The 14,570-nt window shown below is 41.2% G+C and overlaps 1 protein-coding gene across 3 annotated transcripts in view; it reads right to left on the bottom strand.

Moving 5' to 3' along the window:
- Positions 1–14,570, bottom strand: part of RASA3 (RAS p21 protein activator 3) — a 187,886-nt gene that overhangs the window by 69,412 nt on the left and 103,904 nt on the right. For all 3 annotated transcript variants that reach the window (XM_054822984.1, XM_054822995.1, XM_054822975.1), the window contains exon 4: positions 4,644–4,738. In XM_054822984.1, the coding sequence (XP_054678959.1) occupies positions 4,644–4,738 (95 nt within the window). The remainder of the gene's footprint in view (positions 1–4,643; positions 4,739–14,570) is intronic.

The following is a 14,570-nucleotide window of genomic DNA, read 5'->3' as shown; positions in this document are numbered from 1 at the left end:
ATGATGAACCAAAGCCACAAAGGGCACGTGGGTGGGCAATGCCCAATCTGCATCTGTGGGCTGAGCAGCTGCGCAGCACCTGCACCACTTGGCATGGGACTGTGCGCCACACTGAACAGCGGCAGTCGTGGTGAGATTAGAGGCCTCTTAGCAGCTCTTTGCCGACATGGACAAGGCCTTCATTTTTTCTTCAAGATGAGCAATCGTGCCAGACTCTGGCACATCTGGCTATCAAGCAATAAATGGATGTGGCATTAAAGCATCTGACAATAATGCTCATATCTGGGTAGGCTGACAACTAACACAGTCCTGCTGTCAGTAACATCCTAGTCTGTCATAAAGTTTATCAAGTCATAATCTCACCTTGCACTCTTCAACAATACAAAACATCTTTATAAGACAGCAAAAATTAGCAACATTGGAAAACCATAAAACTGAATGCAAAGCCTCAAGCTAAACATAGAATCATAGAGTCATAGAATGGTTTGGGTTGGAAGGGACCTTTAAAGACCATCTAGTTCCAACCCCTCTGCTGGGGGCAGGGACACCCTCCACTAGACCACGTTGCCCAAAGCCCCATCCAACCTGGCCTTGACCGCTTCCAGGGATGGGGCATCCACAGCTTCTCTGGGCAACCTGTTCCAGTGCCTCACCACTCTCAGTAAAGAATTTCTTCCTAACATTTAATCTAAATCGACCCTCCTTCAGCTTAAACCCATTACCCCTTGTCCTGTCACTACACTCCCTGATAAACAGTCCCTCCCCAGCTTTCCTGTAGGCCCACTGGTAAGCCACAATTAGATCTCTCCAGAGCCTTCTTTTCTCCAGGCTGAACAACCCCAACTCTCTCAGCCTGTCCTCATAGGAGAGGTGCTCCAGCCCTCTGGTCAGCTTCATGGCCCTCCCCTGGACTCGCTCCAACAGCTCCATGTCTGTCTTGTACTGGGGCCCCCAGAGCTGGATGCAGTACTCCAGGTGGGGTCTCACAAGAGCGGAGTAGAGGGGCAGGATCACCTTCCTCGACCTGCTGGTCACACCTCTTTTGATGCAGCCCAGGACATGGTTGGCTTGCTGGGCTGCAAGCACACATTGCTGGGTCATGTTGAGCTTCTCATCAATCAATACCCCCAATCCTTCTCCTCAGGGCTGCTCTCGATCCATTCCTCGCCCAGCCTATAGTTGTGCTTGGGACTGCGCCGACCCACGTGCAGGACCTTGCACTTGGCCTTGTTGAACTTCATGCGGTTCACACAGGCGCACCTCTCCAGCCTGTCAAGGTCCCTCTGGATGGCATCCCTTCCCTCCAGTGTGTCAACCGCACCACACAGCTTGGTGTCGTCGGCAAACTGTCGCCGACAAAGGTGTTAAACAGTGCCAGTCCCAGTACCGACCCCTGAGGAACGCCACTCGTCACTGTTCTCCATTTGGACATTGAGCCATTGACCACAACTCTTTGAGTGCGACCATCCAGCCAATTCCTTATCCACCGAGTGGTCCATCCATCGAATCCATGTCTCTCCAATTTAGACACAAGGATGTCATGTGGGACAGTGTCAAATGCCTCGCACAAGTCCAGGTAGATGACGTCAGATGCCCTTCCCTTATCCACCAGCGCTGTAACCCCATCATAGAAGGCCACCAAATTTGTCAGGCACGATTTGCCCTCAGTGAAGCTGTGTTGGCTGTCACCTATCCCCTCCTTATTTTGGCAACTACGTCAGATGGAGTTATACAATATAACCACTCACATTTTGATTTTTCTTTTTAAATATATAGGCTTATTTTGTACAGTGTTAGAATACTTAAGATTATAGTTTCTGAATAAAATGTGAGAAAACAGCACAAAAATATTAAGAAATCCACTCAAATTCCATTAACACTATTTGTTTGTTGTATTAGAAGAGAGGAATCTCTGCATCACATGCTATTCCCTACATATGAAGACGGAAAACAGCACTGCCATTTGAAAATTTGTACCATTTCTGGTCCGAGTCCAAACCATGTCAAGAACAAAATTTTAAATTCTATTCATTAAACTTTAGATAGACAGCTCAAAATACCAGTTATTACATCAGAAATGTTATTATCCGTAATTTCAAATCAGTCCTTCTGTTCTGAAAAATGAGGCCAAATATGTTCCAGAACTGGGCATCTGAGAATCATGGCACCCAAGATCACTAATATTTCAATAATCCATTGATTTTAAGCTGGTTTTCAGTTTCTGACTGTGCTGATCAGTCTGCTTAAAACCTGGATATTTTCAGGGTTTGCACATCGTAAAGAGAAGTCCTATACAGGATTATCACTGTCACCCAGTTTCTTTCATATCACAGCCTAGAAAGAATTAGAAACCTGGTCTCTTTGATACTTGTTGGGTTTTGTTTTTTTTTTTTTAATTCCTGTATGACCTCAACCAAGTCACATTCTTTTTGACACTCATTTCTCACTGTATTCACAGTGTGGGAGTGACAGTAGCTTACCTCAATACGGTGCTGTGATGCATAACTAAATAGCCATGAAGCACTCTACAACATGGAAAATAGTATTAAGGCCACTGGCCGACATAACCAGAAGTAAGATGCAGGAGTTCCCTGGAACATGGCTCAATGTTTTATCCACTAGATCATGTGGCCAATGGGGACAACTGCTACAATGATAGAACTCATAGTTGGCACATTAAAAGTGCTTTTTGACTACTAGTATTTGCAAGATTCACTGCAAATGTTAACTACTTGACAATTTCTTAAATTATTTTCCTTAAAATTGGAGAAAAACTGAGTAACATTGTGTAAATACTTATCATTAACACAAATATTCTTTTTTCTCTTATAAATGAAAAAGTGTTTAGAAAAAGAACTGTGATACCACAAATGCAAAAAAATACAAACACAAAAATACTCCTTCATTTGGCTGTCTTCATTTGCATAAGAATTCGTACAAAATATTTACAAATCTGCTCCCGCTGTTATGGAAAACACAGAGCCCTCTTGCAGACTCCTTAACGTGAAGACTGTGCAACATCTAAGCAAATGGATAACATCATCAGAGTGCTGTTCATATTTACACTAGTTGTAATAAATGCTTATCATGGAGCCCAGAAAAAACTTTTAACAGTTGGGCTCTTGTAAAGATACAAAACAGCGGAAGTGATAAACTGTACAAACAATTACAAACAGAGAACATGCTTTACAGCAAATATTGTGCTCCTCATCTCTCCAAAAGCTAGAGCTGCCTGCAAACCTTTCTGTTATGAGTTCATGGCTTACATTACAGGTGCTGTCCTAGAAAGCATCCTGGTCTAAAAAGCTTCCACAAGCTCATTCTGTCTAAATATTGTAACAACATAAACAATGCAGAAGCTTATCCAAATATTGGCCTTCTTCAACTAATAAATTACAAAGGGAAAGTTTTCATATCCTGCAGGAAATAAACACTAAATCTATTGTTTTACAGTCACTGTCATAAGAGGCTTTGGGGTAAGAAGAAAGAGAGATCAGGGTTAACAGAATAGACCTCAAAGTTAAGAGGCTGTTAAAAGCCTTTCCATCACTATTGGCATTGAAATGTGGCATTAAAGAGGATCAATATTTTACAAGAGAATGTTACAGACTGAACAGGCTGTCATGAGACTTTCTTTGCATCATGTGCACAACAGTGTATTATTTGTCTCTTCAAATAAACAGAAAACCTACCCTTGAATGTATTTTCATGTATGCTTCACTACACAGAACCACACTATGTGTTGGAACAAGTGTCACTTTATGACCTGGTATGTGCAGACCTGTATGCAGACTGAGGAGTCAAGACATTATGTCCAACCCTACCACACAGCAGTGTCTAAGCAGCATTTCCCCTTGCATTTATTGGAGACTGCTGCACAGGTCAGCCATTCATGTCTGTGACCTCCTAAGCAAACACTGTGGTTCAAAAATGACCCATAATACATACTTGATGGAAAAAAAAAAAGGAAAAAAAAGTAACTGATATCCTGCTACATCATTTTGATTTCTTGCTTTGTTATAATGACTGTTTTTACAAGACCTAACATTGTAATAGAAAATAGAATTTGCTTCTAAAGAGGGTAAGTACAGAAAAAAAAAAAAGAGTCTCACTGTGTACCACTATCTGCAAAGTACCAAACCCTAAATGGAGCTGAAGTGATACAGTTATCAGCATTCCCATGGTTTGGAGCAGGGCCTAGAAATCTGGCAAGGAGTGGGTTTTTTGTCTGAGATGTACTTGTTGCCATTCTTGTGACAACCTGCCTGCATAATTATTTAAAACAGTACCTGCAGATACTATTTTCGAGCTGGCTCCACTCCTCAAGGAATCAGCAGTTATTTATAGGGTTTTGAAGTTATTTGATACTTGAGATAGATAACCACACCCCTCCTTGTATCAGTGACCCTGATAGTTCACATAGTCTTAATTATTTCTGTAGGCAGAATCCTGGCCCCATTGATTTACGCACACTCATAATTCACCCTACACCCACACAAGTTGCAAGTATCACTGAAACCTAAACCATACTAATAAGCAACGCTTTCTTTCTGAAGGGAAGCAACCCATCTGTCCTAGAGCCATGGAACCCATAAAGCTGCCATGGCCCTGTTATAAATACTCCTTTGCCAAGATAATCTCACCTGTACTTCTGAATCAGCATCAACATGCTGGAGTTGAAACCAGGTGTCTCTGTTATGATACTTCTGCAGATCTTCTTTCTGTATAGCTACCTTTCCTGGAAATAAAACAAACCAGAAGTACAGTTTAAGACATGCTATAGCTCCCCCAAAGTACATTTCCATCAAAACCAAGTTTTAAAACAATGATTTAAAGACTGTCCTATTCAAGAAAGGCTTCAGAGCAAGGAAAGATTTCTTTGGGGCATACTTCTTTACACAATACATAATTCTTTCTGATGAACGGCTTTTTCCACTTCATATTATGAAAGACTTTAAAATTCCTAATGTCATACTCACCTAACAGACTGAAGCACTGGGCTCTGTGGATAAGCTTCTAAGTATGCTTACAGTAAAAATATCATTATTACTTCTTTGACATGACAATTAACCTTGTGAGAGGAAAAGTTCAAAAATTGTTGGAGAAAGATTTGAGGCAGATGTCTATAACAATCCCAAAAGAAAGTTCCATGCATTGGGTTATTACTAACAATGTTTTAGGTTGAGGCTTTTCACTATATATTTTTGTAGGAGAAGGGCAGCAACTAGAGATGTCAAGTAACAGCAGATTCCCAGATCTGCATTTTGAGGCCCTGTTGACCTATCTCCTTCACTCAAATCTTGCAGAGTTTGCATTCCACAACCCAGAGCCACCCAAGTAATACCCCTGAGTGTATAGAGAAAAAAAACCCCACACAGTAGAGGTTTTCCCCTCACCTTTTTAACACCCTCTTGCCCCTACCAAATTAGTTCTTTTGGTGGTTATGGCAACAGCAGCCAGTTCCATGCTGTGAACTAATGTACATATATGCTAAGGGCTAATATATACATAAAGCTGAAAATTTTATCTTGCCCAGTCTCTCTCAGGCATTATGTAAAGCACTCAGAGGTAATGAAACATTTTCCAAGCATCCTTCTTTGTATATATAAAGCAGAGCATGGCATGCCTGAGGAGCACGTGATCCTCAGAATGCAGCTTTGGGCTGGGTGGTTCCCCAGGCACTGAGCAAAGCAGCATGTTCAAAATGAAAGAATCCAGGACAGAGACATTCACAAGGCTCAAGAAAGCTGGTTTTTGGCAACGTGGTTTGGTAGCAGACTTTCTCTGCTAGAGTGAGTTGCTTGTGTACAGTTTGCAACCACTGCTTTGCTACAGAAACACAGACTTTTTTTAACTAAATCGTGCTGGATAAAATACACCAAGCAACATAGTCTTAGTGGGACAGAGATTTCCAATGCTTCCTAAACCCATGGAGTTTGGCCAGAGGTCAGTAATATGTTACTCCAGCAAATGTTAACAGAACACATTTATGAAGAAAAAAGAAATACTCTCCATATGATGGAAGACTACAAAAATGGTAAACACAAAGCATTCTCCCTTCTGAAATCTAAAAGCTTACAAAAGTCCCAGCAGCCAGTTATTACACCTCAGTGTTCCCTCAAATTTTGGCCTTTTCCTTTAGCTGTTGTTGGATGGCTCCACCCAGCCCTCCTGTTTGCTGGGCTGCTCCGTGTACTCTGCTGCAGCTGCTGCTGCATTCTTCTGTCACCCTCGGGCTGCTTCTGGTGACAGTTTCCAGATTTCCAGTCCCAGTTTCTAAACTACTCTGCCATCCTTCCACAGCTGTTCTCCATAGTATCCACCAGCATTTCTGGTCTGGCTTCCACAGAGCTGCGGACCCATTACTTCCAAGTCTTGCTCATTCTGCCCTCAGCACTCTCCTCTGCTTGCCCTTTAGAGACTACCAGATTCATCTCCTGGCAAACATTAAATTAGAGATTAATGAGGCAGAGTCATTACCAGGCTCTTTATTGGATATGCAGAGCAAGCAACTTGAAACTTCTTAGAAAAGCAATAATTAAATTACACATATCTACAAAATAATATGACAGAAAGGGTGAATAAGACATCTGAACTGCACAGAACAGAGGACCCCAAATTACGCTGCTGAGAATCTCTGTAATAACGGCTGTGTTTTTTCAAAGCTTCTACTTTTATTCTCCAACCACAGCAGTTTGTGGGCAACCTAGTTTCTCTAAAACATTTTGAAAAAGGAATACATTTAAATGTGTGACCTTCCAATAATTGCTCTGGACCTCATTTGAAATTGTTTACTTTCACTGCTTGCTATCCTCACTGTACCCTTTAATCTCTTGTAGAAATCCTCCACCCGACTGCAGTGTAACACGCACTTCCCAAACAGCGTCACCAGTATCTTTCAATCAGTCTCATTTGCAGTCCCCTCCCATGCAGGGAATGTCCTTGTGGAAAACTCAAGGACCATATCACCAACATCTGTACCCATATGTAGTAGCATAAATGGTGTTATCGCTGTCCCCTCTTTCAGCAGGGAGTTCCACTACTCTCTACATCAAGGATGACAAGATAACCCAGGTGGGTCTGACCACATAGTCATATGTAATTGCAGCACAAAGTGTTTCGAGGCAATGGTACATGTCTCCAGCTCCAAAAGGGTTAACATGCTGGTACAACTGTTTTGATTAGGAAATTGAACAGCACCGTTTGCTTTGAACACAAGCAAGTCTTATTAATGAGTGAAACTTATTGACTGGGCTGGCTGGAATCCAGGGTTTTTCACTGTATACCAAATGATTCACAAAGGAGAAAAATCTGCTAGGGGAAAAAAAAACAGGGGGGCAGAGACTAAAAAAAGGGCCCCCACTTTGGCTAGTCTAAACATATACAAAAGTATATTATTGATAGGGCAGATTGTTTGATCTGCTCTATTAAACAATTCTCTGCATACAGGAGCACCCTGCACAATTTCTGTTTATAACTCTTTGCTGCATCGGCCATGTTCATATGCTCACCCAACCCACACTCCTCCTCCTCCTCCTTCTCCTCCCCAGGCCCGTGTAAGGTACAGCGCAGGTGCTGAGCATGGTCAGATCCTGCCCTCCTCTATACAGTCACTGCTCTGCCACCAGCTGACCTACGTCTGACCTGGCTCAAACAACTTCTAGTCTCACCAGAACTAGGTTAAATCTAGGCCAATAATCACAAGCTGGTGGCACCTGTCATTTGACCTGAGACTACACGATAAGGGCCTACAATTCTCCTTGAAGATAAATGTGACACAAGAGGTTAGGAAGGTTTACCACCATTCATTTACAGGATCTTTTCCTCTTTGTGGTTCTTCAGCACGCTCTCAAACTCGAGCCCATTGTCCCGTGCTCTTTCTCAAGACCTGGGTGGCTGCCAGGCAGTGGTGAGCGACTCCAAACCTTGCATCTGAGGCACCCAGCCGCTCCTGCTGGCTTCCTCAGAGCCGCCCCAGGCTGCGCAGTCTGGGTCTGTTTAAGCTTCTAGACACTCTATGGGAGGAGGCACGAAACAGCAGAGCGTGCTGAACTGTGCAAGGTGTTATTTCAAAACTTAGTTAAATTACGTTTTTAAAAGTTAGATTCTCAGCAATAAGACTGGCAACAATGAGGCTGAGGCATTCTTTTCATCTGAACTAACTTCTTTCCAAAGTCTGACATTCACAGGACCTCAGGCTGGAGGAGAGTAGGGAAACCCCACACACTCCTGCATGTTTTTCATCCATATGGCAGCAGTTTCCCTATGTTCCCCTAGTTCAGACTGAATGGATCTTCGCTGGCACATTTAAATCCTAAGCCCTGTGTTCAAAATAAACATGTGACATGCCACACTTGACCCCTTCCTTCTGTGAATCTCTCTTTAGGGAAAAAACAATCTACCAACAGCCTGTTATTTCAAAGATGTGACCAGCTCACAGATGAATGAAGTTACTACCTAGTGCCTGGACAGTCCTAAGGGTGCGAATTCCACTTTACTATCCCTGGTGCAAACTGATTTAAAAGCCTCCTACTTTCCCCACCCGTGCACCTCTGTCCTGCAGCAAGCTGTACTGAAATTGTTGAGGAAACCAATCCAAACTAAAAAAAAAAACCCAGACAAATGAACAATGGAAATAAACATTCTGGGGGAGAAGGGAGGAAGAAATAAGTTTCAGGGGTCATGCTGGGGTGTTGTTGGCATTTTTAACACACATACCATTTCAACCGACCTGTTTTATGGCTCCCCCACTCAAGTCACATTAATACAGCTAGAAGATAGGAGATAGCAGAAGGGTAATAATTTGGGCACAGGGGCAGAAATAGGCAACAGAGATGGGGAGCGATTTCTGGCTTCACCACTTGGCAAAGTGTTCGTGGAAGCAATGCACCCTCAGTGCCCGTCCCTCACTGGAGTTTCAAAAGCTCTTCCCAGGCAAGTCAATGCAGCCCATTAGCTTGTCCCTGGATGTGCCTGGGCTTGTTAATTCAGGTTCTAACATTTCCATACAAAGACTAACAGAGTTGATAATTTGGCTCAGACATTCTCCATCCAGTCACAACTACTTTCTGTCTGGATCACCTGTTGGTGACAAAAGGATTAGGCACGAGTTTGAGGATTACATCTCACCTTTTAATACTCATTTGCCAGTTTGCAGAGCGTTTGCCTCGCAGCTGAGATATGTGAATATTTATGCCAGATGCTAGATTAGAAGATACATTCCTTTACCAAAAAAGAAGTCAGACAGCAATAGGACAGGAGTTTAATTCTAAAAGGGCATGAGGTTCTATCTGAAAAATGATCCAACCGTTATATTACAGAACCCTAAAACCAGAGCATTTCAGAAGCCCTTGTATCTTCTCTTTAAGTTATCTTTATCTTGGAATACTTGTACAGTGAAAACTTTGCATATTGCTGCCAAAAGTGAGCTGAAGCAATATAATGTAATATTTTTAATACAACACCCTCCATTAACACTGACTGCAGTATAGTTAATTTATAGAAAAGGGTTAGGTCTGAGTCACATGTTAAAAGGCCCCAAATGCCTAATTAATTCAGTCTTCTCTCAGCTCTGAGCAGATTACTTTGCCTCCTACGTGCTGCAATATTAGGCAGTAAAAGGACACAGAAGCTAGTTCAGAAGTTGCTTTATGCTAGTATATTAAGTGCACAGACACCCTGTATCAGTGAATACATTTAAAATAACTGATATGAAGGTGCACAAGGAGAGTCACCTTCAATAGCTGGAAAGACTAAGGACAAATCAGAATCGATTTTAATCAACGTTTTAGGCGGTGAAAGCCTTATGAAACTTTAATTACCTTGAAATCTCCAACCAAGAAGCACCACTACTGTTCCAGACTACCTGAAGTTTTATAATTATCTATATGAAAGGTTATTTGTCATCAAATAGAAGTACAGAAACTTCGCAAGACAAAAAGGGTTAGATGCCTACCTTACTCAAGAAGAGCACAAATTCACTCACCCTTCTCATAACACGGAAAAAGATTGAAACAAGCTATCTCCCTACTTGAGGATTAGAAAGATAAGGATGAGAATCAGGGGCAACATAAAGCTTCAGAGCCTTAAAAGCAGCAGAATGGCTCCATCGCAGCTCCTGTACAGTACACCATGAAGCACAAGCACTACTAGACCATCTGCTACTGTGGGTAAAAATTAGTGGTGACAATGGCAGAACACAGCAGCGGTGCATCCTATACAGAGTACTGATGTGTACTATATTCATGACCCCAGTTTTGTTTGTTTTTTTTAAGAATATCACAAAACTTTTTTTTTTCCTTAGCGGGATTTATCTTAGATAATAAGGCAGAGAAAAGTAGGCTGCAGATAAGACATAGCTTCTATCCTTAAAAGAAGCAAGCTGCATCATTGCATGGACTATCCTCTATCAGGGTAGTTTTGCCGGCCTCAGTCCTAAAGATCTTGCCTGGCTTACATGGCAATTTCTGCTCTCCCTTCTGTTAAAAAGAAAATACCCACCCAACCACACCTCTGGTATGAATTCTCTGCCAGCTGCTCTCTGTGCCCTTAAAATGTCCATACATTTGAGAAAGGTGGTATAGCCCATGGCTGGCTGCAATGGGAGAGCAGTCCTAAAATCTAGACTTGCAGTCACCATCATCTGCCTTACAGTAGGCACCAAGACCCTGAGCACGCTGCCTGCACTGAACAACCATCTCCATCCCCTCCATTGCCAGCCCCTTCCAGGTACTGCCACCAGAAGCCACTGCTACTGCATCTTCTTCACAGTCCGTGTCTTCGCCTAGTTCAGCAAGGCATAAACCAGACAAACTGTTTAACATCTGCTAGTGCTAAGTCAAGTACTACAGAAAATACAGAAAGCCCAGCTCAAACTAAAGCAGTCAGAGGTAAGCTGGGAGGATGCATCTATGCAGATATTCCAAATACAGATAGTATTAACACTGTAATTTGATAAGGAGGAGGGTTGCATAAAAGGACAGTCGAGGTTCTAGCACATTATGCTCATTAGTTTTGTTTATAATATGTGTACTTGCAGGAGGAAAAAGGAAAATATGTATTTTTGAAAGCTCAACTTTGTTTTCCTGCTTTTGTGACCATCTGTTATGTTAAAAGATATTGTGAGTGCATCCTAACAATTTACTCTATACAGAAAGTATTTATTTTAGGCTTTCTATGCAACTGCAGAGAATCTTCTCAGTATAATTCTAGTTTATAGCTTCTCAAGACTTGTCATTGTGGGAAAGAGTCATCTGTTTCCTTTATTTTATTAGTAGCTATATTTATACCATACTGAGTAGCTATTATTCCCATGTCATCCAACAGTACATCATGGAAACAGTAAACCAAGTTGTGACTGATGCCTAAGCCATGGTTGGCATGGAGGAAACAGAGGAACACAATTTTCTATTAAAATTTTGATCTCTACTTCACGCTGTATTGGAATATCTTTCCTCTGCTTAGCTAGCAAGAAGCATAGTTTAGCAGTGATGATTCTTCTTTTTTTTTTTTTTAAACCAATAAAATAATCAAAAAGTGATGCTTCAGCTACATTTGGCAACAGTTACCTAATAATGGTAGATGGTTTGCTTGGATAATTGGTAACAAATGGTGGCAACTCTACAAACACACCTCTTCATTTGTCATTAACAAAGGCATAGCCACCTCAAACATGCAAGCCTCAAACAACTTTCAATTCCAGGGTGTTTTTATTCTTTGAGAGTGTCCATGAGCTATGATTTAGTTTCATCTACTTCAGTCTGGAGCAGCTAAGTTTAACTACCTTCAAAAGCATATTTGTCTTATTGCCTTACTTTGCTTCAGCTCATCTAGTATTAAGCAGGAAGACAGTTACAACCTGCTAGGATACAATGGCCACAGGAGTTTCAATTTGTTGCAGAACACACCTAATAACATCTATGAAGGTGACTTGCAGCAGTTAAGTTACAGTAAATTTAATTAACAGAATCACTTGCTAGTCTTCTCCCCTCTAGCTTTCCGCTTCTTCACTGAAGAGCTTAGGCATTTCACATCTGTGTTCTATTCAGTACCATTCCATCCCCATCAGCACAGCAACCAAGCCACCCCTCAGTCAAGAGTACCACAAACTTACAGAGGAAAGTTCTTACTCCCCAATGCAGTACAGGGGCCAAGATTTGATACAGTGAATTTCCTTTTTCCCCTCAGAACCTCACAGGGGGTGCATTTTGTTCTGTTCAGGTTCCTGCTTAACACAGATGTTAGCAAGTCAGTTACACCCATCTGTCACCAAAACAAATGAAGTGCTGGGGTAAAAAAAACCAAAACAAACAAATGTGGTTTGTGATTTAAGTATAAGATAAATAATTGTGTACTTGTCATCTGAAGGGCATGTGATATTAACTATTCTCCCAGCACTGTGTTAAATGACTTGGTGTGGCACATTTCCTGTTTTTTTAACTGATCTATATGTTCAAGCTCACAGCCTGGCACTCTGAACTGTTCATTACACACCTAGGAGAATACCAGCTCAGGGCATATTGTGGAGATGGTTTCCTTCTCTACATCTAGCTCAATTATTAAAGAGTGAGAAAAGCCTTCTGTCCCACTGTATTGGCACAGCTTGTCTCATTTAACATTTCTAAAACGCTGAAAACTAAATATCAAAACATAATCATTAAAGAACACATATTTACATTTGCCTTGTTTAGCAGCACTACTATCCTAGTATTCCTCCTACCGCATCCAGCCAGAGGTATCTTTTTTCCCATTACTACTGAATGGGTGCCAATTGACAGTTTTTCAAGTTAACCCCATCTCCTCAATGTTTTTCTCATCGTAACAACTAGATGGAAATAGCTATCCTACATATTATACAGACACATGTTCCAACAAATTGGTCTACTACTCCTATTTGATCATTTGCAAAGAAACAAATCTAATTTTAAATGGAATTTACCACTATGTGCAGTAGTATATTTCCTACTCAAAGCATCTCAACATACTATATAAATCAGTATACTAACTCTAGCCAGTAACAGTCGAGACGCACAATATCAATCAACTTCTTAAGACTAGTTTACTTCCACAGTAATTGTATATTTGCTACATTTTATCTGAAAAAGACAAATCATATTTCAGATCCACTGAGCTTTGCAATTTCTTCATTACATTTGCATTTCAACCAGCATCCAAGATTCTTCCAAGACACAGTTGTTCAAGAGTTGTATCTGCTTAGCTAACAAAATCCTAGATGACTTAGCAATTTATGATTAGGAAAATGCAAATGTAATAAACAAACATGCAAACTCAAAGATATCTTTATCTGCACAATCCTCCCATCCTGTATGCCAAAATACTACAGTATGTTCCAAAACGTATCTGCTACACATGTGTTCCAGTTTCTGAATTTGTTTGGTTCTCCTCGGAAGTTTCTGTCAGAGGTTTCAGGGGGTTCTTGTTTTTCATTTTCTCGGCCCCACTCCTTCCACTTTTGGTGCCTTGAGCATTCTCATCTGTCACACACAGAGTTGCATTTCAGATGTTAAAGAATTTCCCATCACAAACTTGTATTTCATATTTGAATAAATAAAAGCATGCCTACTCTGAGCTCCGGTCACCCTGGAAATCAATACTATAACACCAAGAGAAAGTTCTGGCAATACTTAATAGTGATTCAAAAGGAACTCTGCTAGCCATCTTCAAAAAATAGCTACTTGCCAAATTCTCACCATTTTGACACACGCACTTTGTTCTCTCTCTGTCTCGAAACTCCCTCAAAACTAGCCAAACAAACAATGCAAACAGATGTCTTAAACATACCACATCACACAGGAAACACAGGCAAATTCACAAGCTCAGTAACATCTGAACTTAAAATTAGTCTCCCTGGATGGAAGACACAACCCCCAACTCCCTTCTCTGAGAAAGTGCATTGCTAGATGAGCATGGGTAACCACATTTTCTTCAGCAGAAGCGTCTCGTGATGACATAATATAACAAGCGATCTCTGTAATGGAAACAAAGGGCCCCTATTTGTACAATTCAGCAGTTCAGTGGAAAAGAGCTTATTCTAGCACTACTCTGACCAACCTTTTTCAGTAGGGACCTCTTCCAAACCTCTCTTGCTCAAGCCTCTTCAAGAAAAGGTCTCTTCAGACTGAGCTGGAGACACACATAGAGCCGCTATTCCTTTTAAATATTACAGGCTTTGTTCCAATGAAAGAATTCCCTTTTTCAAAAAATCTCCACTGTTTAGCTTTGCTGCTGCTGACTCCTGTTCAACAGGAACTACTGAAAATAATCACATGCAGTTACTCCAGAGCACTGTTCTCTTTCCAGAACATTATCCTATTACAAGCAGAACTTGTAGAGTTAGTATCAAAAGTGACAGTAATTCTGGATATTTTTCTTCTCTTCATTGTTATTCATCACATTTCCACATCTTTGAAATGGTCTTCAAAATATGCCTGTGATAAGGAAGGAGGGCAACAGAGGGAGGAAAAGGGGAAAACTCAGACTATAACAGCTAATATGCACTGTAAAATCTCAATGGAGACAGGTTAACACTGGAGTTTCGACTTTCAGTGCTA

Source organism: Grus americana, chromosome 1 (assembly GCF_028858705.1).
Source record: "Grus americana isolate bGruAme1 chromosome 1, bGruAme1.mat, whole genome shotgun sequence".
NCBI classification, from domain to species: domain Eukaryota; kingdom Metazoa; phylum Chordata; class Aves; order Gruiformes; family Gruidae; genus Grus; species Grus americana.
Note: the sequence above shows the minus strand (reverse complement) of the source record. Positions and strands in the feature narration are given on the sequence as shown.